The sequence below is a fragment of the Chaetodon trifascialis genome, chromosome 1, assembly GCF_039877785.1.
Source record: "Chaetodon trifascialis isolate fChaTrf1 chromosome 1, fChaTrf1.hap1, whole genome shotgun sequence".
NCBI lineage: Eukaryota > Metazoa > Chordata > Actinopteri > Chaetodontiformes > Chaetodontidae > Chaetodon > Chaetodon trifascialis.
This window is the reverse complement of record NC_092056.1, coordinates 12,875,333-12,901,227: the sequence shown is the minus strand read 5'-3', so window position 1 is coordinate 12,901,227 and position 25,895 is coordinate 12,875,333. Positions and strand designations below refer to the sequence as shown.

At 41.3% G+C, this 25,895-nt stretch overlaps 3 protein-coding genes across 4 annotated transcripts in view; 1 reads left to right on the top strand and 2 right to left on the bottom strand.

Annotated features, from left to right (window-relative positions):
- Positions 1-5,601, top strand: part of apba2b (amyloid beta (A4) precursor protein-binding, family A, member 2b) — a 61,629-nt gene extending 56,028 nt beyond the window's left edge. For both annotated transcript variants that reach the window (XM_070984351.1, XM_070984260.1), the window contains 5 exons: positions 152-331; positions 2,225-2,437; positions 2,559-2,678; positions 3,110-3,250; positions 4,230-5,601. In XM_070984351.1, coding sequence (XP_070840452.1) covers positions 152-331; positions 2,225-2,437; positions 2,559-2,678; positions 3,110-3,250; positions 4,230-4,301 — 726 coding nt within the window. In that variant the 3' untranslated portion in view covers positions 4,302-5,601. The remainder of the gene's footprint in view (positions 1-151; positions 332-2,224; positions 2,438-2,558; positions 2,679-3,109; positions 3,251-4,229) is intronic.
- Positions 5,602-6,352: 751 nt separating this feature from the next.
- Positions 6,353-10,266, bottom strand: sord (sorbitol dehydrogenase). The gene is made up of 9 exons (XM_070963888.1): positions 10,104-10,266; positions 9,980-10,013; positions 9,342-9,506; positions 8,877-9,036; positions 8,604-8,722; positions 8,043-8,108; positions 7,688-7,866; positions 7,259-7,380; positions 6,353-7,126 (listed from the first exon to the last, which is right to left on the bottom strand). Exons 1-9 carry the CDS (start codon positions 10,155-10,157, stop codon positions 6,961-6,963), a joined length of 1,065 nt encoding a protein of 354 aa, XP_070819989.1. The 5' UTR covers positions 10,158-10,266; the 3' UTR covers positions 6,353-6,960.
- A 1,311-nt stretch (positions 10,267-11,577) lies between these two features.
- terb2 (telomere repeat binding bouquet formation protein 2) lies at positions 11,578-13,268 on the bottom strand. Its single transcript, XM_070962534.1, is given in 7 exon segments — positions 11,578-11,702; positions 11,906-11,994; positions 12,100-12,146; positions 12,235-12,335; positions 12,626-12,765; positions 12,851-12,932; positions 13,182-13,268. Coding segments are annotated over 7 exon segments (648 nt in total). The 5' UTR covers positions 13,246-13,268.
- Positions 13,269-25,895: the final 12,627 nt, after the last annotated feature.

Genomic DNA, 25,895 nt, shown 5'->3' with positions numbered 1-25,895 from the left:
TATTCTTGGCACACTCAATACCTCTACTGTTTGATGCCTGTGGATGCTTTTTTCCCCACCGTTCTGTTATTTATATACAACTCGGTGAAGGTTAGCTTCTGTGGATCTGACAAAACAAGATCACAAGCACTCCTGCTTTTTCTGTCTGCAGGCCCAGCTTATCGCTCAGTCCATCGGCCAGGCGTTCAGCGTAGCTTACCAGGAGTTCCTGAGAGCCAACGGCATTAACCCCGAGGACCTGAGCCAGAAGGAGTACAGCGACATCATCAACACCCAGGAGATGTACAATGACGACCTCATTCACTTCTCCAACTCTGAAAACTGCAAAGAGGTTGGTCTATATTAAGTGTGGGCTACACGCATAAATTTCATGTCATTTTGAGATTATTCTGCAGATGTTTGTGTCAGTGCTGGAAAAAAACACGACACTGTTAGACTTTACATGTGTGGCACAAATTGCACTCATGCTGCAGGGCCATTACAGAAACACACAAGTATACAGTCGCTGTTAACTAATTAGACAGATTTAAAGGCAGATGGTACAGTAAAATCTGCTCAAAGTATGTCAGCTCCTGCCTTTTTTTTCTCATATCACCATAGTATTTCCTCTTTAGCTTACACTGTGCCCTGAAAGCATTACTGGAGGCTTTGGAGATTTAGAAACCGTGAAACTGCTCCTGCTGTACGAGCCGAGAGGCTGCATGGGCACCACCACACAGCTGCTATTTCTGAGGCATATGAGTAATTTTTAGCGATGGGGAAACTGGGCTTTCTTGGAGCACTGAAGCTCCCTAACCAACCGTGTTAAGAATAAGATCATTTCTCAAGGCTTCATGCGTATGCGAGTCACATCTGCCAGCTGAAAGGGTTGGAGCAGGAAAATGTATTATGTGCTACATTGAGGCAGTGTTGAGATGTGCACGGTACTCGCAGCTATGCAGGAGGATGATGAAATAAATTATTCTAAATAAATCGCTGGTAACCTTTTAGTGTTTGTGCCTAACATAAATAACATATCCAACCTAAACAGATCTGGGTTGCGATGTAGAAATGTCACGTCGGGCTCGCAGCACAGATTAGCTTGATTGTGGCAAAGGAACACCGTCTCGTTGTTTTTTGAGATAAAATCAGGTGGAGTTTTGAGGTGCAAGTTCATGGATGGGCGGATGGAACATGTTCATTAAGATAATGTGGCATTTAATGCCAGATATAGTGCTATATAATAAAGCACTTTTTTAACCAAAAGTCAACTACTATATACTAATTCACACATCTGCCTATATACTACATGTTATATACAAACATCAGCTGTCCTTTAGCTGCAGTGTAAAACACAACTTCACTTATAATTTGTAGGAAGAATGATTTTCATATATTTTCCCCCTTTGAGACAATCAAAGAAAATGAAACTGGATTGACTGGGTTGTCAAACATCCTTCAGCCACTGAATCCCTGAACAGAGGTGGGCAGTCATATAATGCAATATTTATGTAAATCATAATAAAGTAAACTTTATCCAGTCAGAGAGAAAATATACAGATTGTTTTTAAGAGATCAAGGTATTTCTCCACATGAATGCAATAAAAAATAATAAATGCGATGCTGCCATGAAGCAGTGCGGCTCATTGATTTGCAGCATTCCCTGCAGTCATCTAATGCAACCAATCATCTAATGTTTTAGCTGATCAACTTCAACTTTGTAAATATCAGCTTATTCTGAATTTGATGCAGCAACATGTTTCAAACACGTTGGAACAGCAGCAGCTAAAGACTGGGAAAGATGTGGTGTGCTCCAAAAACACCTGTTTGGATCATTCCACAGGTGAACAGGTTGATTGGTAACAGGTGACAGTATCATGGTTGGGTTTGAAAGAGGCATCCTGGAAAGGCTCAGTCGATCACAAGTGAGGATGGAGCGAGGTTCACCTCTTTGTCGACACATGATTGTATAAAGGATGTTAATACAGGGGCTCACGAACGCTTCGGGCTGCTGTTGTACCACAGATTCAGGCTTTGATCAAAGAAAGGGAGAAACACACCAATGCATCAGAATAATAATAATAAAAACACTGCTGGAAATGTATGTGTCTTTGCACTATTGTAGACTCCAATCAATCAATTTGCTCCATTTGCTTGTTTTAATCATGTTTGGCCAGTCTCTGTAGATGATGGAACAGATAATGACCAACAATCTGCCTCCTCCCCCCCGCCTCCATCTCCACAGCTGCAGCTGGAGAAGAGTAAAGGGGAGATCCTGGGTGTGGTGATTGTGGAGTCCGGCTGGGGCTCCATTCTGCCCACAGTTATCTTAGCCAACATGATGAATGGCGGGCCAGCGGCTCGCTCTGGCAAGCTCAGCATCGGAGACCAGATCATGTCCATCAACAACACCAGCCTAGTTGGGCTGCCACTCGCCACCTGTCAGGGAATCATTAAGGTACAAAGACACTGAAAATGTGCACAACAGTGAGACTGGAAGAGGCAGCTGTAGGCTATGAAGTAAACAGTTTCTGTGAGACTAAACAGTGTTTTATGGGTTTGTTTCTCCTGTGTTAAAGGGCTTGAAGAACCAGGTTCAGGTGAAGATGAACATTGTCAGCTGCCCTCCTGTTACCACTGTCCTCATTAAGAGGCCGGATCTTAAGTATCAGTTGGGCTTCAGTGTCCAGAACGGCATTGTAAGTATGATTCTGAACACGAACGTTGGAAATGTTAACAAAAGACGTCATTTTTCACAATGATTATTCATGAGCACTGTTGTGTTTTCCTCATGTATGAGTTGTTAACTTTGACGTGTAGTGTGGTATATTTAGTCCCGTCTCGGTTTAGATTAATCTGCTCATTATTCTATTTGCTCTGTTTTGGATGCACAGAAGAAACACTGTGTTGTTTGCAGTGCTGTGATGAATTATCCACCCTAATACAATCCCTGAAAAAAAAAAATCTCATTATATTTAGCAAGGAAGCGACGTGCAGTTTATCAGTTTATCATTGTCTGTTGAATATAAGCCATCTGTGGGAGCCTCACGGCCTCAGTTTCCAATGCAAGACTTCACCCGTCCAGTGACATCCGTTTTTCACGTTATTTCCTTCTGTGTGTGTGTTTCAGATATGCAGTCTGATGCGTGGAGGCATTGCTGAGCGAGGTGGGGTCCGTGTGGGTCACAGGATCATAGAGATCAATGGGCAGAGTGTGGTGGCCACAGCACATGAGAAGATCGTCCAGGCCCTGTCGAACTCTGTTGGAGAGGTTAAACTGATGCACGCACATGCAGACACACAGAGGGGACAGTAACATGCACATTTATGTTTGAGTATTTTTTTTATTGAATTATGCTTTACTCTGCCCGTGAAAGAAGTTATTTAATGTCTTGTGCTGAAGGAAACTTAATAAGTAAAGCAGGAAAATAATCCTGATTGATTTTTTTCAGACCGGCCTGGTGGCTACACATCTTAAACATAAATCCTGCATTACACACTGCAGTGTCGAGTGTGAAAGATGTGGCCATTTACCAGGCAGGGGAAGTCTGATAAAAGATACAATCCAGTAGCTTTATGAGAAGTGTGGGCTCCGCCTTGTTTAGACACTAAAAGTCAGAGTATCTCAGCCCGTGCTGCTTCGATTTGATGGGTCTTTTTTTAAATTCTGTCTCCGGAAAGACTGCAACTTTATGGCAGAGCGATACTGCGTGGCTGGAGTGGTCAGAGCCAAACTGTCACTGCTGAAACTGCAAATATGGATGGAAGTTTCAGGTGTTGTGGAGTGATGACTTCAAAAAAAAAGCTTTTAATCAAAAGGATTTGTCAAGTTGTTTTCTGCGTGGAGCCTGAAGCTGCGTTCAAGTCCACCGAGGTGTTTCCTCTCACCCAGCTGCCATCTAAATCTACCTCTTTGAACAGCCTGCACACTGCATAATGGAAGATAAATCTTGTTTAGCGACTATTGATTTTACACTACTTTTTATGTTTCATTGTGGGATAATTTAAGTGTGCTGTGTAGAAACCAGGCGATCAGCTGGGCTTTAAAACACAGAAAAGCAGAGCTGATGCGTTGTTGCAGTTTTCTACCTTTTTGGGTTTATTCTAAAACCATCATCTGGAAGCAGCAGCTAATAAACAGCAGATGTGTCCTCAGGCATCAATCACACACAGTCCTGTAAATATCTTTAAGAAAACACTCCAAATGTTTGGTCTTTGAGATTGTGTTTTCTTCTTTCTCTCACTGCCAGATTCACATGAAGACCATGCCGGCAGCCATGTTCAGACTTCTAACAGGACAGGAGACACCTATGTACATATAAACAATGGCGAGGGACCGCTCCACAGGACGGGCTGTCAGCTGTGATTGGTTAACTTACGGGGCAAACCAAGCTGACCAGTCACTCCCTGTCGATTCATTTCTTCTTTTTTTTCTTTGAGCTGATGACTTCAGTTCTTCATCACCTCTTCCCTTGTCTGTGCTTAACATGCGGCGGCCATTTTATTGACATGAGATGCTTTTTCCATCTGACCAGCAGCAGAGACTGCGTGTGTGTGTTTGAGTGCGTGTGTGTGTACTGTTTATTTATTTGTCCTGTGCTTTTCTGTGTCACTTCAGTTAGACTGTGCGGACGAACTTATCAAGTGAATGCGTCACAATTTATTTTTTTATATTCATGTTATGCAATATGATACTTCTACTATACTTCTTGTATAGTTTCATTTTCTTCTCCGTTTATTTATTTCTCATGTAAATACACATTTTGTTAATAGTGCGAGTGAAGGCAGTGGGGGGGAGGGGCCACAGCTGCGTTGTAAATATTTATTGAATTTTGCTGTTGAATTGAAGGCAGTCTGTGATGAAGGCAGCGACACAGTTAAATGCCGGATGTCATTGTCAGTGAAAAGAGGAATGAGTTCAGTGTTTGAAATGTTGGGTTTAAATATGCTAAGTTGATATAATGTACATGTGAATCAAACCAATGCTTGCAGCAGGGGTTTATGGGAGAAATGCCATATCCTTTTGATTTCCTTCATTATACGGCAATACACAAGTTCAGCCTCTGAATGGCAAGATTAGTCTTTTCTAAATCTCATGTACAAACACTCACACACATTTAAACAACAAGCAACTGAACACGACCATTAACATGCATCAATTCTGCTTTTGATATCACACGTGTGAAAAATGACGTTCCTTTTGTGTGCTACTCTACTGACGTTCATCTTTAGTGTTCCTGACTGAAGCTCATGCATACTATGAGTGGATTGTGAATGTAACTGTGTTGTGCGAGCTGTCCCATTGCCATAAGCAGTATTAGAATGTCTGTACATAAAGAGAAACTTGTCTAGTATCGTGCTCATGTTAAAAAAAGACAACAAACAGAACACACAGGTTTAGTCACTGCAAACATCTTCCCACCTGTATGTTGGCTTTCAGTCTTGAGAGGGAAAGAGAGAACTGTGAATCACACACTGTGACAGAAACAAGCCTTACCGCCGAGTAATGGTTTTACAATGCATCGTAGTGAATTTTAACCATATGAACATTATCTGTGTGCATGCCTCGTAAAGTAGTATCATGTCACTGTGGCAAGATAATAAAGTCTGAGCTAAACCTGGCTGGTTTTGTTGGACTGGTTTCAACTGAAAAATCTGCCGTGTGAAAATGTGGCTGGCCTGTTTTTTATGGAAGCCCGCTGAGCTCAACACTGCGAGGAAAAGGAAAAAAAAACCAAAAAACTTAGACAAGATAAAAAATGGTGGTAATTCAAAATTATCCCTTACTGTCTCTTACTGTAATTTGAATGTTTGACTTACCTTGCAAACGGGAGTAAATATCTCATAATTTTCACTTAGCGTGTTGAAATTGAAATCTTCAGTAAGTAGACATTTTTGACTCGTCTCATAATTTTGCCTTCATAAGACTTGAAGTAAAATTCAGAATTCAGTTTGATCATCAGGATATTTCATTTCAGAAGTTATTAGATGGGTCTCACGGTCACTGTATCGGAAGTCTAAGCGGGATTCGAACATGAGGAAATAGAGGAGCTACCCACAGCTGCAGTGTGTCTAGTCTGACTGATGTCTGTCAGTGCATCAGTTTCTGTTCGTACACAGCTTTAAACTGTATGGTACACTGCCAGTGTGCAGTGTTAAAGTTGCCAGACTATGTAGTAATTCTAAGCAGGTTTTGAACATGTGTGTTCACATATTGATGTCAATATAAACAACGCTTGATTTTTGAATGTGCTGTTGAAGTGCTGTCCCTGTAGTCTCCCACAATGTGCACAGATGCATAATTAGCCAATTAATGAATTAATTGCAGTTGGTAAGACAGCTCCAGACAGATCCTGGGGAACATCAAGTGTTAGACTTTTAGAAGTGCTCTTTGCTTTAATTGACAGCGACATACCAAACACGCAGTCTGATTGATGTTCCTGTTGGCATGAAATGATAAACATGTTGATTTCTCATTACTAAATGCAAAAAAGTCCAATATAAAGCTTCACATTGGGTAGACCTGATGTGCTGTTGGTATGAAGCACAGACTGTAGACAAGGATGCTGTATTCCCACTTTGAGTCTCTAGTTCCCCCTAATGCCTTAAACTTGGTAGTGCAGGTTGTGTGAAAATGGAATATAAAAAGAAAAATTTTTAATACCTTGTTATTTTATTATTTAAGGATTTTTTTTTTTTTTAACCTCAGTAGCCTCATGTAAGATTACAAGAAATTTCAAACAGAGCATAGAAGTAAATTATATATAATCATTAAACAAAATGTTGGTTATAAAACATCCTAAAATAATTACTCGTACCATTGGAAGCTAATTACACATCTGACCTGCAGTCAGCTGCCTGTTACTAAGTGTGACTCTCTGAACTAGCTCTGTTATCTTTCCGAGGGTCGATGTCCACCTTGTGTCTGTCACGCTGAGTGACTCTCAGTCAGTCATGTTTGGCTCGCTGCAGCGAGTCAGATCAGGGCTTCTGGTCACTCTGGTCACACTTTAACATGACCTTTATCCCCAGACCCTGACGCGTGGTCTCAAAGGCCTGGACCGCCTGCTCCAGAGGGAAACGGTGGGTCACGAGAGGCTTCACGTTCACTTTACCCGACGCCAACATGGCTATGGCCATCGGCCAGCTGCAGCACAGCAAAACAAACACTCAAGAGTGTAAAAATTTCATTTCTGATCTAATTATCACTGCCTGTAAGATAAGTTGAACTGCATCCAACTTTGCTTATAGGACAAGACGTTCATGGACATCTTCTTACGTGTTGCAGTAGCGGAAAACTCCTCTGATGTCCACTTCTCTTACGGCGGCATTGACCAGAGGAACAGTGGCCATCTCCGCGCCGAGACCCACCAGCACCACCACGCCTCCTGAACGTGTGCCCTGACAGGAAAAAACAAATATCACTTGCATTATTTTATCTGCAGACACCAAAGCTCTTTGACATGTGCGTCATTCACAGTGGAGTGAGAAGAATACATACAACAAGCAGTGGTGGAGAAAATAATAAGTACAGCATCTCCCTCTGGATTGTGGTGGAGGTGAAGTATAAAGTTGCATGAAATTTAAATTCCTCATGATTTTACTGTAAGTGAGTCCCGCCCCTGAGTAGCTGCACTATTGTCTATATTTAGAACTTTATGATTCTGAATACAACTTGAAATGGTCTTAACTGAGAGGCGTCACATACATAGATGGCAGTTTGAATGCTGCTCTCAACACCAGTGCATTCAATGGTAATGTGAGGCTGAGTGCCCAGATTGTCCTCCACACTCTTGGCCAGCTGCTGGGGTCCGTCGCCTCTCTTCACTGTCAGCTGGAAGTCTGCCCCCAACTCTTTGGCCATTGTCAGACGCTCTGGGGACAGATCTGAATGCAGCAAAGGTGGATGAGAGGACGGACAAAAGACTGAACAGAAGATGCTACCAGAAGCTGTGACATGCAGTCATTTCAGCTGAGACAGGTGTTTATAAACTGTGTGTGTGTGTGTGTGTGTGTGTGTGTGTGTGTGTGTGTGTGTGTGTGTGTGTGTGTGTGTGTGTTACCAGTGATGACGACCTGTGAGGCCCCCATTGCCTTAGCCACAAGCAAACAGACCAACCCAATAGGTCCTGTGGAGAGAGAGGAAATAAATAACATTGTACTCTAGAGTATGTTAAATACCTGACAGCTGAACACTTCAAGACCTGCACATTATCTGAAGCTTGAAAAAGAGTCATTACGTGTGTTCAGCATGTGTAACCCTTTCAGGAAACAGGAAACTATTTCACCTGATTATTGCTTAAAACAGGTGACTTAAAGGTTCATTAGCTTGTTTTCACAGCATAAGAGATTCGTTAAATATTAAGTCTCTTACACGGTGTGTTCAGGTTCAGCAGTTCTTCCCCTCACTCACTTTCTGTTGAGTCAGTGTGATTCTCACTTTTGTGACTGCACCCAGAGTCTTATGTTAGATTCCTTACTTGCAGGGGCATGTAACTCAAATACAGTGCAATCACCGTGTTCATTATACTTGGCAGCATGCCCCTTGAGATGAGGTCTGCAGGACCATGTTGATGGAATATTCCTTCAAACGTTGTCTTTTATCGTGTGAATTTAGTATTTACCTGCACCGCAGATGAGCACAGTGCTGCCGAGGGACACGCCGGCTCTGCGACAGGCGTGGATCCCCACAGACAAAGGTTCAATTAGAGCTCCCTCCTCAAATGTCACATTATCGGGCAATCTTGATCATTGGAAAAGGGCCACAGAGAGAGAACATACGAAGAAAGACAGAAGGATGTATGCAACGGTTAGGCAAGAGTGTCAGTTGGCACGCAGTCCGGCAGTCGTTGGGTAACCTCTGGTGCAAAGCCATGCAATTGTGAACAAAGTGTTACTTGTAGCAGAAGTTGGCACTGTGCTTGTAGTATCGGCACAGATTTCCATCGTCAGGGGGCGTGGCGCAGAAGAAGATGGTCGGAGACAAGTTATATCGTCCGTTTTTGAAGAACTCGTCCATCTCGCGGGGCACGCCGGGCTCGATGGCCACTCTGTCACCTAAAAGATAAAAATTCGCAGCACTGGATGAGTTTATCCGGGTTAGTCCATCACAGTGTGGCTGAAACCTATGTGCAGTGTAAGGCAGTGCTGTGAATGCATGTATTTAAATGCATTTAAGGAACTGCAGGGACAGTTTGTGAAATAACCTCATTTTAGATAATCAATGTAACCTCTCTGTATCCTAAATATTCACGAACATGCACGACAGCTTCCCTTCTAACAGAAGATTTCTGCAGTACACACTGACACTGCCTTTTCACAGTATATCACAGCTCTGAGACACACATCACTCACCCACTTACCTACTTTAAGGTGTTTTACCGCTGATCCAACCTTCACCACCCGCCCTGACGCCTCGTGCCCCAGCACCATTGGTTCTGTCAGCACAAAGTCCCCGATTCGGCCGTGTTGCCAGTAGTGAACATCTGATCCACAGATTCCAACAGAGTGCATCTGAAGCAAAACCTCTGTGTGTAAAGCATCACACGAGACAGTGAGTATGTCACAGAAAGACACTCCAGACTGATCCCACGTCTCAAACGATTCCTGCATCTCTCACCTTCCAGGCCTGAAACGTGCGTGTAATGCCTGGCACTTATGCACTGCTGAACCTCTTTTAAACTGTATTTAACTTGATTTTATGCATTCTGTGTTCTATTTTAACTTATCTTATTATCCAATGGGTTTTTTTTCCATCTTATGCATCCTTTTTATTTTATTTTATTCTTATTTTTATCTTGTTTTACTATTGTTGTAAAGTGGATCTTGTTCTCCATCTTATTTTGAAATTCTTGTATTATTTTTTTGGGGGGGGGGGGGATTTTACTGTAAATCATTTTGAGCTGCATTTTAGATATGAAAGGAGCAATATAAACTATAATTACTGTTGTTGTTATTATTGTCATTATTATTATTATTATTTCTGCTGAATATGTCATACCATTAGGTCCTGGTTCCGGGACGGGACGCTTCTCCTGTGAGAAATTGACAGTCAGTTTAAGATTGTTATAGATTATAATTAATCGTCACATGCAAACGGTCCCGGATTGTGTCGGGTCGCCTACCAGCCTGAGGTCTCCCTGCGAGTACAGCACCACGGACAGATTTTCTTGCGCCATGACAGATGAAACGGTGAAGCCAGCAGGCTGAAGATGATCCAGAGTCCACGTCCAAAGAGAAAAACCTTCTGCTTCAGTCAGTATCAAAGTACAGGCAACAGCAAGCTTCGCCTTCCTGATAGCTGGGCTGGTACCAAAACAAAGCATGTGATTGGCTGTAGACTCCCGGAACAGTCCACTTTGTAGGGGTGACGGTGACCTCGCAAACAAATTTAACTGCACTCCAGAAGTTACTTGTATCTCCTTCTACTGCTCTATATTACTTTAAGGTAGGTGTTTTATCTTTATATTGTTTATACGTTGCTATTAGCCTGTATAATCGATCTGCCGTGGCGTAATTAGCATGAAAACCCTTTAACTTCTGTCGTAGTACGCTGAGTCCGATACGATTGTCAAATAGAAAACAGGTTGTACCAGTGAACAGGTACGAGTTTGTGCTGTAGTTTGTTTTTAGTAGTTTTGAGTTATACAAATTTTGTGATGATGAAACGGATTTGGATAAGGTGCCTGTCATGTTTTCTTATGAAATACACAAATTTATGATTTGTAATGTGATAAAAATGACTTATTTTTCAAGGTCCTCCTTTTGTTGGTTTCTACATTGCAGGAAAATCTTTACAGTTCTGATTGAAGTTTCAAATTTTTCACATCTTTGTGATGGAAGTGCTTCTATACACCAATACCAAACAATTGTAAAACATTTCCATTATGGCATATTTGTTTATATGTTAGACATTTAAATGTCCCTCATGTTTGTTACCTGTCAATTTGTACAGATTTGAGAGGGGAAATCATGAGAGATAACAGCTTTGACCTGGATACATGTCATTACAAGTGCACTAAATAAAAATATTTTGTTCATTCTGCATACTTACTTGCAATTGCTCCAACAAGACTACCAACTGATGATTGGAAACTTGAGAGGCCAGACTGTGTCAGTATAACTGCACATAACACACTGTGCTGCATTTCTTACAGTTAGCAAAGTATTGTTTGGTAAGGTATGACTACAGAAAGAGTAAAGGCAGAGGTAGTCAAGCAAGTTTAACTCCTGTGACACATTTTTGTCAACTAAGATATTTTGACTGGGGGCAAGTGTGAAACTGAACAGTACTGCACACACAAGACAGCCTGTCATTTCCATTGTGAACCTATTTGTACCATTTGCCTCTTTTCAGATATGATTAATTTTGTTGGTAACATGAGAAAATAGGGACTATGTGAGTGGAATAATTAACAGATACAATGAAATGAGCATTAGCCATGTTACAATGCTTTATTTTATGTGAGTGGACACTCCACATATAAGTGTAGGCAGGCAATGCAAACATAAAAAACAAACATAGTAACTCATTTGCTGATACATTATCTGCAGCTTATATCTGTGAGCAGTCACTCCTACTTTGACATGCTTTTCTCTTCATGTGTGTTTGCTTGTGTGCGGCAAGCAGCACTGGGCTTTACAGCCAGAGCATCGTAAACAAGTGGGACGGAAATCACAGAGATCACCTGAATATTTCTGCAAGTTGTCCATGCTGACATACCCTGTAGTGAGTAAGACAACAGAAAAAAGATGACAACACATTAAACAGCACAGAAGCAACTTAAAATCACATCCAACATGTGTTGAAGTCTCACGATCTAAATATAGAACACACCAGACCCTCTATACAGGTTAATTATCTATTATCTTATTTGAAAAAAGTACAGATATTTTCTCAAAGAATAAATGTTGAGGAATGTTTCACCTGTAAACATGTTACTGACTGAATAATCCTGCAGATTACCACACCGAGAAGCATTACTTCCCGATAAGTCTGAGTCAGATGATTCAGAGCTGCCAAAAGAGCAATGGAGCTAAATTATTTTACTGGAGAGTTTACAGTGTATTCAGTTTACAGTGTATCCAATTCTAAATATTTACAGTGGAAATGTAACATACTCGCTTCTGCTGACTTCTTCACTGGACTCATCCTCTGTCTGGTGACTCTTATGGGAATAAAGTTGATGAGGTAAAACATTCAATGTTTTGTCTTTTTTTCTGTTTTCATTTGAACATATGTCATAAAGGATCAGCAAATGATCACATTTTGCTCTGTCTGTGTTTTACACTTACCTCTGCGACTGACTGCTCATCCTCATGCTCCCAAATCAACCTCCCAACCACGTTTCTCACTTCTTAAATGATAATTAGGGAAACACGGCATGAGGTATAATTCATAAAATTGTTTTGCATTAAAATAAAGTTCCCACCAAAGCATCACTTTGAATATGTTTTATAGGCCTGAAATGGTAAATCTATCCTGTATTTAACAGTAAAAACATGTTCTTTATCTTATTTCCTGTCTTAATTATCTTGACATCCTTCAGATTTATCTTGGGATCTCATTGTCAGTCCTTATACTGAGGTTTGCAACCACTGAGTTAGTAGGTTCACAGTAAATCAATAAACATACAGTCATCCTCACCATCCTGCACCCAGGCTGGAGGCAGCACATAATGACCGATGCACACGGACTTTACGCTCTGGCGCTTCACACAGGTGGACAGAAACAAGCAGTGAAAAACCACCACCTTGTTCCACAGGTAATCTTTGCTCTCAAATATCCTGTAAAGCAGAGCCAAAGTTCCAAAAAGATGACTGACGGGCCAGATGACAGATGTGCAGCTCTTCAGATCATCCTCATGCTCACCGCAGAGTATCAGGACATGAGGCATCCTGGCTGAAAAGGTAATCTGCTGTTCTCCAACCAGCTATGGTGCCACCCTCCAATACTACAAGAAAAATGTTAGGAGCAAAAACAAGCTCTGCAAATGCCAACATGAACCACAGTAGGCAAGAGAAACCATCATGATACCGGCAGCATCTCTTTTAAGACTTAATGTCTTGTTTCATGGGCATATTCTACACTACCTTACCTTCCAAGGCAGGTCAAGTTCATTTTTAGCTACTAACTAGCTAAATCAATAATTAGTTAACATTACAAATTCTGACCTGATAATAGTTAGCTTTAGGTTACTTACTCCAGAAGCTGTAGCATGCCTGTGGGACACTGCTTGAAAACCAGGCAGACTTATTCCTGAACATAGCTGCGGTCCTCTCTTTTGGAAAGAAAAAGTCGTTTTAGCTTGTTTTTGCTAGCAAATATGACAGCATCTATAGTCTAGGAAAATGGCGTCTCTGCTCAACGCTGGTGTTTTGTCCTTTGGCGCCCAAATGGCTCAGCTGCATTTAAATGCTGTCTGGAATGTTGTAATTCGGACAATCTGTCAACAAATCCAACCATTACCACGCTTGAGGTTAGCTAGCTTAATTTTCGGCAGTTTAATTCAGGAAACAATTGTATAACTGTTCGTACTAACTGTTTTGTCTTTAGATGTTTTTGTTCTAAACCACGACTACTTAAAATCATAGCCACCACCTTTGCTCTTCATACATTATGGGCAGTTAAAGTTAGCGTTAGTTAGCCAAGTTAGTTAACGGTAAAGATAGTGAGGTAATAATGATGGGGTATTTTTTCAGTGGAGTGTTTATTTATGGTCGGATTTTGTATAAAGTCAAATTGGGGCACGACATGTGGGTATGTATCCTACTTAAATGTATTATTTGGAATATCACCACATCTGACTTTATTCAGTGTTTGTTTCTCCATGGTGACCTTCTCAGACATGGCAGCTGTGGATGGAGAGGAGCAAAGAGACGAACCAGCTGACAGCAGAAAGCAGACCACGGTGACCAGCCTATCTGAATGAACAGGGTGTCCTTAAGCCCAGGTATTTCTTTTGTGATGCAAAGTATATTTTCTGTCAAAGGTCATACTAGGAGTGTTCACAGCTGCAAGGAGATAGAATAGATCCTCCTTTGGATTTTTCTGAGCCTTCCCCATCACCTCACCTGAGCCATGAGTCTAAGATAGAAGAAGAAAAATATAATTAAAACTGACAAACGCATACAATAATGAAATTTGTCGAGGATGCTCGATGTTTGTCCGTCTGTACAGAGTGTGCCTGTTTTTACATTGATGATGTGTGAGGGATCAATGATATACCTCTTCTGTGTGTAAATCAGAGATATACATTTAATCTCTGTTGTGAACAATTTTCATATTGTAACAGAATATTACGACCTCTAATCTTGCTCATTGAGAAATTGACAGTTATATAGACATAAACCTGTGTCTGGATCCAAAAGGCACTCCCTCATGTAGTGTTTTGGTCATGTTGGTCTAAAATCTCCCAGATGTTTCAGTGTGTTGACATCTGGTGACTGTGAAGGCCACAGAAGATCATTTACACCATTTTCATCCTAATCAAACCATTTATGGTCCCCACATGACCGTCTGCCTGTGTTATCTTTCTTTGTTTATTTATTGAGGTTTTTCCTTTGTCAACCACCTGGTCAGCAGTGTTTTGCAGTAGTCCTTCTCACCACTAGATGGTGATATTTTGTAACATATACAGTTGTTCACTAAGTCAGTCCATTTTATAGGGCTTAAAACATTTAACTCTAACAGTATATTTAAAGTAAAATACTGTATTGATCAAGCTGTTAAGATTTTGGTTTAGTTCTTTTTTTTAATTTCATGCATACGCCTGCTATTGAATAACTTTGACTCTCTACAGAACGTATATATCTTCTAAATGCAGCTACCTTGAGAGAGCACGGCGGTGTCGACGGTGATATTGAGCTGGTGACTGAGTAATGGTGCAGCGTTTAGTTGATGGAATTACAAAAAGGGTTTCCAGTGGTGGTTGTGCCCCAGCTTTTAATTTATCCACATGTGGTGAAGAACATTTGACTGTTTTCGAATAATCAAGCCATTTTCCAATCTAATACTGTTGTTGTATTTAAAGTACAGCTACCAGAAATGTTTGTTGGAGGCAAATCCAGTCTTCTTAAAGATGAAAAGATGATAAAATATTTAATTTAAGCTGTTTGGTTGTTAAATTTCACTTGTTCACAGTAGCATCCAGATCTGCATACTGGTTGGTAGATTCACTCACATACCGGACAGCAGTTTTCTGTAGATAGACATCAGCAGCTCTGCTTTCCATTCTATAACATCCTTGGTGGGGTTGTCTGCAGGTCAGGCGCTCATTGCTGTCACACAGACGCTCATACAGAACCGGTTGACTCCTGTTTATGAACCCCAATAATGCCATGTAACCTTGTGTTTTATAACACCGGCGACCTATTAAGGAAGATATTGCTGTACAGCAGTATTGCTGGTGTAACTGATGGGCTACGCTTGTTTGAACTGACAAACCAGAGGGCCTATCACTCTGTCACGTAAGGGACCGGCATGGGCTGCATCTCAGATCATTACAGGTCTTAGGCATTGCTTGGAAAACCATGGAGCACACCGTGGAGACAGTCCATGTGCAGGCGCTCAGCTCTGTGTTGACGTGCAGGCACAAAGGCAGAGGCTTCATGTTGATCACTGCATGCATGTTTGCAGTGTTTTTGCCAGCGTGTCTGCATATACTGTCATTCCTCCACTCCATACAGTCTCTGGTTGAGGGGGTTCAAAGCAGGGGTAGCTCTGTTGCCATGACAACAGTGAAGCCACACCCTGTGTCTTATACCCAGCCCCCCAACATGCTCCGTTCAGTACAAAGCAGCGAGAAGAGGGGCTGGGTGGTGGTACATGTATGCACTGAGGTTTAACATGAGCAGAGAAACAAAGGTAGTCACATATCTGATGTGGATTAGCCTCAGCAGGGTGATTCACCTTTGTTGTTCTAATAATGTATGGCAAAATCAAAATTGCTATAGGTTGCCATTTTATTTCCTTGATGCAGAGAGCAGTATAACAGTGCTGGAATATGGAATTCACTGTGTGTGGTCGGTTACTCTCCTGCTAATTATTAAACATTGAAATGGATCTCCATCATGTTAAATGTAATGTAAGTCAATTGATTTATTAGGGGATTGACATAAAATGAATCCACAACAATCCTGATAATTGTTTATGGTTTAAGTCATTTACCAAGCAAACATTCTCTGGATCCAACCTCCTAATTTTGGGGATCACTGTAAATTGCATATCTTTAAGTTGAGGACTGTTGTAGAAAAAGCAATATGAAGATCATTGTTATGGCATTTTTTTAGTCATCATATTAATCTATCATTAACATCATTGTTTGTTGCAGCCTTAATTAAATGGAGCACTGAAACAACCAGTCAGTTTGCTCTGGTCCTTGTTTATGAGATGACAAATTAAATACCTTTGGGTTGCAAATAATCCATTAAAAAATGATCAGATTTTGATAAAGAAAAGAAGCAACCCCACGTAAATACTCATGCGTTATCATCATGCAGTCCTGCTGCAACTCTTCCATTTTGCATGTCTCTTGCTCTCCTCTTTGACTCTGGCCTGTTGGGTGTTTGTGTGTCCTCTGATGTCCAGGAATAATTCACATAATCTCAATTATGTAAAAATGACAGGATCTGTCCTCTTCCTCCCTTTGTTGGCCATTGTGCTGTTTTTGTTCCCTCAGCTTCCCTCGTGCTGGACAGAGTGAATGGCCTGCGGTGGCAGAGCTGGCTGCCCCGGGCTCATCCATCTCCCCTCTGTCCCTTATGATATTGTTCCATTGTGTGGTAGCCTAGATTATTGTGTTGCCATTGTCGTTGTATTATTTTTGTTGGTGGTAGAATGTTTTAGGGCTGCAGCTAACAATTATTTTGGATTCATCAGAGATTAACTGATTGATCGTTTGGTCTCTGATATAGAAAAATAGCCCATCACACTTCCCCAGGACACAAATTGGCATCTTTATATTACTAATTAATCCCAAACATATTCATTTTGGTATCAAAAGACCAAGAAAACAAATAAATATTCACATTTGGGAAACCATGAAACCTCTAAAAAATGATTTAAATGATTATCTGCCTTTTAAATTTGTGATTTGGTCTGATTCATTTTCTGTTGATCGATTGATCGACTAATCGTTGCAGCTCTGGTGTGCTGCTGTGATAGTACAACATAAAAGCCGTAGTGTCATCACTTAGATCTGTCTCCATTTAGATTTTGCTCTGAAATGAGACTCAGCTGTGATCCTGATCTAGAGATGTGGTTTGGGTTTGGCCTGCTGCCAGTTTGTCTTGGACTCCTTTGGTATTGGCTGCTGTGGCCATGTTTCAGATGGAGTAACACATTAGATATTTTTATTCAATCACCTGGTTTTTATGTGTTTGTGTGCTTAATAGTCCTGTCTGTTCTTTACCTTGATCTGTTCAGCTCTGTTGTCCCTTTTCTTAGCTATGTCTGTTGCTTTATTCCTGAGAGCAATGAAAAAAGTCCCCGTTCGTCTACACACAGGCAAAGAGGAGCTGTGCTGTATATGTTTTAATTGGATGGTTTGGGTGAAGCGAAGGCTACATTCACGGGGGAATTGAAGTGGGTACACTGACTCATATGTGATCTTTATGAAACAAGTTCAATTTAAAGTATATATAATGGACAGCCTGATTGAACATTGCACAGAATAAGCAGCACAAAAGCAGGTTTTTTTTAATAATTTCCCAACCATGTGATGACTGGAGAGACATACTGTGGATGACTGGGCGCAGGGGGGTCTTTATGAAGTGGCTTTGAATTTCATATATTTACAGTTTATAGAGATCGCCAAATGGCCAGTCAGCAGTCATGCAGTACTTTGTCAGTGAGATGGAGCAGTAATAAGTTAATAAGAGTTCATTTGCTATCTGCACCAATCTGCCACCTTAACTTGCATTCGCTTTAGTTCGGTGTTAAACGAGCAGTCTATTATCTCCCCATCTCTCTCTTTTTCTCTGCCTCCCTATCAAGTCTCTTTCTCTTCAGCTGAACCAACAACATCAAAGGAGTGCGCTTCAAATAGCAGGTGTTGAAGGATTAAGGCCACCGCAGGATGGGGTTTTATTCTCAGCCTCATCTTTGATGTAGTGTCTCTTTCACTCACTTGTGTCTCTAACCTGTAACATGGATTGGTAGCCGATGGTGTCCGTTGCTTACCTAAACAACTGGACAGGAACTGGTAAATATGTCCTAAAGTGATTCATTTCATTGTTGCACATATGGAAACAGCATCTGAGAGAACAAGCCACGGACAAGGGGCGATATGAAGATATAGTTACCATTAGATGATAGAAATGTGTCCATCGTCAGAGATTTTGTTCATAACACTCACACCGTGGTTACTATCCCTTTAACGTCTCTGGGTGAATTAGGTCATTATAAGCAGTGTTGTGCATGAACGCACTAAAAGACTTCATCGGATGTGCTCGTGTTTTTTTGGTGAACGTGAGCTGAACCTATCAGTTTGCAACTAATGAACATGTCTTACAGCACCCAGCATGCCGGCGCGGTGAGTGCAAATGGCAATTTGGACACAGCTATGAATAATGAAGGGAGCTAAATGAATAAATCAGTGCAGATTCCAACGGCAAAAATCTTACTTTTTTATGTCAGTCACATCGGATGAATCTGACTCTACACACTGAGTTGAAGCATCTGACCAGATTTGTGATTGAGTGATATGTCTCGACAGCTATTGTATGGCTTGCCAAAAGATTTGGTACAGACATCCGTGCCTTCCTCATGATGAAGTGTAACAATCTTAACTTTGCATCCAGTACCGTCATCAAGTGAAAAATTCAGTTCAGTGGTCCTTTTATTTGGTATTATCAGTGGCATATACTAGCATTGCATCCATATCTCCCGTCCACAGTTAGGGCTTGTAATGGATTGTGTGTTTTTTGCCATTCATTCACAGCAACCATCTTTTGTGTTTGCCATTGTGAGTAATTTCAGTATTTGTTTAGTGACAGAATCCCAACTTAAGCAAATCCACCTACTTATTTTCTAGCTTTTCACTGTTGTGTTTTACAGTCAGGTTTGAGCTGGTTTGAAATCAGCTATGATAATACTGTGATAATTAACGTAATGCTGGTTTTGCCCTCTTGATGTTGTGTTCAGACATAAAGTAAGATGTAGGAAGGCAGCTGCCACAGAGTGTTAGCTACAGAGAGGTGTTGGCAAAACTCTGTTTTCTGTGTCTGTTGGACCTGCTGAGAAAGTTTGATGCATATTTAGACCAAAGCTTTTAAACAGTCTCTTCAAGGCACACGGACATTTCAACAATAAGAAGTCCTGCCACTAGACTTTGAAAGTGCTTTCAATTTAAAACTTATTTTGACTTAATTGAACGTATTTAAATGATAGGTATTGCAAATTACTCCATAGATCTGTCTTACAATCTCTACAAGTGAATGTCATGATGTTTTGGCAAAACTATACATCCAGCCCTCACCTGCCTAACCTATTTATTCACATCAAGAGCTCCAACCGAACTGAATGTGAAAATGTCTAAAAATGCAAAGTCACGTGCAAATATTGTTCCACAGTTCTGTGAACTCACACTTGTATCTCAGTGAAAGTGAAGCAGAGGAGACAAAGAAACTTTTGCAGAGTGACCGCTCTGGTGCTCGCTGTAGGCTCCATGCTGACCTTTAACCCTGGTTGTGTCACCGGGGTGTGTTGGTGTGCTGAGGAGGGACAGGAGGGTACATTGCTCCCTAGACCGTTAAGAAGCCATGTAGGCAACAGCTGAGCAGCGCCTGACAGTAGGGTGAGGGGGAACGTCGCAGGCTCCACGGGCTTACCTTTAGGGGAACACACTCACTCTTAGGCAAGCATGTACTGTAGACTCATACATGCATCACATTCACGTGCTCATGCATGCACGTGTTTATACGTTCAGAGGGCTGCACAGAGGTATCGGTTAGGCAACGCACAGAGTGAAAGATGCATTTGAACAGAGGACACCTGCGAGACAGAACCTGCCAACAGAGTCAAAGTTTTGACTGACTGTAGCTGAGTTTGTGTCTCACCAAGGACTGTCGTGCTGCGATGCCAGACCATGTGTGAATGTTATTTGCCCTGGATGGGTCTACGATGAGTCATCTTTTGGAGTTTGGAGAATGGCATCGCTAAGAAATGGCTGCTCCCTGCGGTTAACACCCTGCTGAGCACCAGCCAGCTAGATTAATGACCTGACTTCGATTTCTTTTTTTTTTCTTCACATTCTTCCCATCATCTTCTCTGTCTTCTTTAACTTTGCCCTTTGAATTTATGGGCCTATATTTCATCCAGCGTTTTATGTTTTTTCCCCATGGACAGCAGAGGTAGAAGCATTTACGTACGTACGTAAAGGTGCCCTGTGGGGTTTTCTTGTAAACAAATGAAAGTGTTTACATTCAGGGTTTCTCACCAAAATGCACGGTGTGTATCCTTGAAGTCTAACAAACAGGCGAAACACATTTCCCTTGTTTACATGCTCTTGCTGGCACATTGCAGTGTACCATACCTCATATATATCATACCAGTTAATCAGTGGAATAGTGTGAAACCATTGGTGACCATTCGTGTCCACGAGGCAAACAAAACAGGGACCCACTCATAAAGATACCTGAAAAAGCTCCAATTCAATTACTGAAAGTCCCCCAACTTTCTACGTAAGAGTCTCTTTGCTTGTCATGAGGACTGTCACACAGTGTTTGGAGCTTGACCCATATGAAGGTTAGTAACATGAAAGTCTAGTAATTATTGTATATACATTGAGGTTTAATTTATTGTAGCGATAATTGTCATATTTTGTATGCACATTTTAAAAAAATCTTAATCTGCAAAGTAAATAAACAAAGCAGAGTAAAACATACAGTATTTCCTCTGAAATGTAGGAGTGCAAGTGTCTTGTGCGTGTACTTAAATGCTTACATAAATGTATTAAATTACCTCCTTTTCATAATCAGCCACTTCGGTTTCTCTGACGGACTTTTCCATGATTGTATTTGTTGGCATATTAACATGAGACCTGTGACTATTACTAATGATTAATGGCCACTTAAATGTTTGAAAAGTGTTCTTCTGTTGACATACAGCAAGGCTGGAAGAGAGTGACTGGAGTGTCAGCTTTTTCCATTTATCATGACACGATCTAAACAGTGAACAAGTTTGAACAACTTAAAGAATATTATTGGACGTCGGGCTTCTCTCTCACTCTGTGGGACGCTGTCATCTTGAGACCTTCTCCTTCTCGTCTCATCAGCACAGGATGCTCCTCTCTAAACACAGGCCCCACACTCTTCTTATAACACTCACTCACACCGCTTGTGTTTTGGCAGTGTCTCTCAAACTTGTATCTCTGTTTTCTGTAACCTGCTGTTAGAGAAGGAAAAGGAACAAATCTGAACTGTATCTCTTCAGTAATAGACCTCCACCATGTCATTAATTAAGCCGTCTTCCTCGGACTGTTAGTGTGAAACTGGAACAAACATTTAGTCGTAGGTCGTTTACAATAATGCCTACAGTGAATAGCAATAGGCAACCAAGTTATGTGAAAGGAATGCCCAAAGCTTATGTCAAAAAAAGTAAATCAGATAATTTAAAGGTACGCTCTGGTTTGTATAAGGTTGCTTATTTTATGAGTTTTCTCTTGCTTGCCAAGGCCGAATAGCAGGAAGGCTGATGCTATCATTATTGTGGCAAATTCTAAACTGTTGAGACTAATCTGCCAGTTTGTGTTACTGATGTAGATCTCCCCTAAGAGGCAGTGAGATCCGGGGACAAGCTGACTGGAGTTTTACACAGAGGATTTGGTTAAAGTGCTTCTGACTGTTGCTCTGCAGGCCTCCGTAGGGCAGGAACATACAACTTGAGTCACTCCACAGTCAAAATCCCTGACTGAAATGGCCCACTAATTTACCTGCGGCCATTTATGACTTCACCACTAACCTGTCACTCCAAAACTTTAACTTTCTGCTGATGTCCTCAGCAGTGATAAAGAAGCTGGTGCCCTCCAATGAGGACAAGCCCTTTGTTGGTCCTTTGTCCCTTTCCTAATAATTGACGGTCGGGCTGCAGCTAAGAATTATTTACATCATGGATTCATCTCTGGATTATCTTGCTTTATTGGCGAGAATGGAAACACAGGTGAACGGCAGTCTTGTTGTCACAGTGAGGTCGTAAGGAGAAGGAAGCTCAGGCTCCATCCAAGAATAGTTAAGAGACAGCACATAACCTCTTTCCGACCATGACTTGTTGTTTTTACACTTGGATTTTTGTACAGAGTAAACAAAGGAGATATAACATGTTAATCTGGACAGAACCAGGGTAACTGTTTCCTCCTGTTTCCAGTCTTTATGCTAAGCTAAACGGCTGTAGCTTCATAGAAATCAAACCAGCAAGAGAGCGTTATCGATCTCATGGCAGGAAAGCTTGAAGAACAGTGAAAACTCCTAAAATAGTCACATTCTAGCACCATAAAACAGACAAAAACAGCAAATCATTGAGTTTGAGAAGCTGGGACTAATGTTTTTGTATGATAAATGCCTTAAATTATTAATTGATTATCATAATTGTTGGCAGTTAATGTCTGTAGATTGACTAATCAGTGATTTGACTGATAGTTGCAGTACTAATCGAGGGTGAGGAGTGTTTCAGATCTTGTTTGGCTTCTTTGCTGCATGTGGTAGAGTGCATTAGTGATGTGTTCAGGAATTTTCTAATCTAGTCTACATGTGTTTTATGGATTTAGAGAGCACTTACAAAGCTGTTTCCAAAGACAGCTTGTGGGAGATACTGCAGAGTAGTTAAGTCATTCCATATCTGTTCCCACAGAATGACAGCTATGTTTGTTTTCTGAGCATGAAGTCAAACACATCCAAGATAGGCAAGGGAGTCTTGACAAGGCGGCTCAGTTGCCATCTGGAGATAAGTGACTTTACAGTGGCATCTCTGCTATTTGTGGATGATTTGTTTGGGTTTTACAGAGCTGGCTGTACTGTAATCTCCAGTGTGTTGGGAGGTTGTTTGCATCTCAGTGTGATGCTGTCAGGATGAGAAATGGCACCTCCAAGTCTGAGATTGTGGTCCTTTCGAGCAAGAACGGGGACCAGTCTTATCCAGCAGCCACCCTGGGAAGAGACTTCCTGGTATCTCAGGAGCTTAGACTTGAGTGAAGAAAAAGAGCAGTGACAGCGCGTTAGTGTTGACTGGTCCTGTGAGTTGAGGTTGTCAGGAAGTCCATCAGTGAGATGGCTGACACCTGTGCCGGCAGACCTCCAAGGTATACACTGTGTAAGCTGGTGGTGTCAGTCACTGTCTTTCTTCCTGATGAACTGTCGTTTTCTTTTGGTTTGGGCTTACATCAATCAGAGTTTTTACCAGTTTCAAACTTGTAAATAACATTCACGTCAATATCCACGGTGTAATTACAACTTGGACATTTTGACTGTATTGAGTGTTTGATGATGTGAATACCAGATTTTTAGAGCTATCTCCTCCACCGTGGAGCCTGTTAACAGTGTTACTTTTGCTTTCTGCCATGCTTGTTGTTGCCATGGGTAACACCATGACATTATTACATCAACAAGTCAGAATATTGCCATTATCACAATATGAAATTTTTTAGCATATTAAAAATTCTAATGGTAATATCGTTCACAATACTTGCTTGGCGCACCCAAGCGGCAGCCTCCGGGGCTGATTGATGGAGCCACTGCTCAAGTGCCAAATACTGCAGTTCCTTGAATGGCCACTTGAATGCCCAGTTTAACAGCAGCACTAAACATGTTTACCGTCTGGTACAAAAAGTGTCCCATTCATGACAACTGCACATTATTTTTTATATAACTGATTGTTTAAATTATATTAAGGCTTAAAGTTAAAGTCCACCCACGCGCCACCTCGTTTCTTTTCTTTCATTTTTGGATCGGCAGGGAGTTTGGCAGAGTCAGGCGCTGCCAAGATGGGGAAGACCAGAGCCTCTGTCACTGAGCTTCACAATGACTACATCTACAGCCATTCTGCACCCACTATTGATGTTACTATTTTACACATTTGACATTGTTTGTCTCATGTTTGACATTTGTAATGTTTATTTTATCATGTGTCATGTGTGGTCTTCTCCCCTTGAGGATATGTGGATGATCTGATGCTCCTAAGCAGGATGACACTCTGATAGAGCTGGGCTTCAGTGCTTCTCCACGCTGACCTAGAGGGGCCTAGAGCCTTGGTTTAAGTAATTACATTTTCCAGCATTAATGGGAGCACATAAAATCCCCCAGAAAAAGTGGGAGGAAGTATAATGTATGCGTGGGCCAAACCTGACCTGAGTATGGACCTAGAAGATACTTGGAAAGATTGATGAATATGTGGATGTACAGATGTTTTAATGGTTCAGATTTATTGCAATTTGAGGTCTGAGTCCGAATTCCGTTTCTTCAAACTTTGATGTATTATCATGCCTCACTAGCCTTGGGCAAGCTGCAGCATCTTGTGTTCAACTCCTGGGGAGTTTGTTGAATAAATTACTCTAAATAAATTTACCAGCCAGCTCATCGTATCAAAAAGCATGGCGCAAGCATGATTAGTGGAACCTAAATCCGCCTTGCTTGAGAAACATGATGCAGTTTGAAGCAGACACTGTACAAGTTCAACAGTCTTTCTCTCCCTTCTGTTACCTCATTGGGTCATTTCACTCCATCAAAGTGTTCATTAGGACCAGTCTGTTTTATGTTTTACCGTATAGATGAAAGCCCATGAAGGAACAATGCAGCAGCAGTTCATGTAGAGCACACACATGAATATTTTACTGTGTATGATGCATCACTTTGGGTGGTGCTGCTACTTTGCATACAGGTGAGTTGTTAAACTGCATTATTACATTACGTTTAACAGCAGACACGGCCAATAATAACAAACACTATGTGGAAAGATCAAGAATCTGCAGGGGGACAGCCATCTCCCACTAAAAAAAGAAGCAGCATCACATGACCCACAATAAAATCTGATCTGTGGACAGTTTGAAGACAACATAAATTCTCTCTTGCGTGTATGAAACCTGCATATGTTTTCCATTCACACCGGCACAAGGGCAGGCATTTTTTTATTTCACACTCAGGCTGGAGATTGTGAGGGCTCTCATGTGTTGCAGTTGCTGGTTCAGGTTACCTCTGCCTCTGGCGGGAAGTAAGCCTGCTGTGACCTTGACCTTGGCCCTGCAAATCTGCTCGGTGCAGCAGAATCTCTCCCTCTCTCTCTCTCTCTTTTACACACATACTGTTTGTACTCCACCCACTCATTCACCCCTAAATACACTTTATCATTTTCTTTTTGTTATTTTCGGCATGTGTTTGATGTATGCTACTGTTAATGTAAGAACAGACCCCGCTGATGTAGTTTGAAAAATATCAAAGACACAGTGGTTAATAGGACTAATTCTAACAAACTAATTCAAATAGAAAGTCTGACTTTTTGCAGACCTAAAAATGCTGACCTCCTGGGCTTCTAGCGATGTTAATTTCACTTCCAGCCATCAGCAAACCATTACATCAGCAAGTCGGAATATCACCATATGAAATGTTTCATCACATTAAAAATTATACCGATGTCATCATGAGCTATATGATATGGCACACCCCAACTACACCGGACACTGCAATGTCCAGTTGTTAAGTACATTTAACTACACGCACCCTACACCCCTCCTTATTGATTACACTGACTGGCTTACTGAGGGTGCCATAATTAATACTTGTATACACATTTTGGACACCATGTATGACAAAGGTATCATGTGAAATGAATGTGGCTGTGACTGCAGAACAGGGCACACTGTCTCCATGCCATAGCAAAATGCCATAAAGACTTTTTTTTTCTTTGTGGCCTAGAGACACATAAAATCACA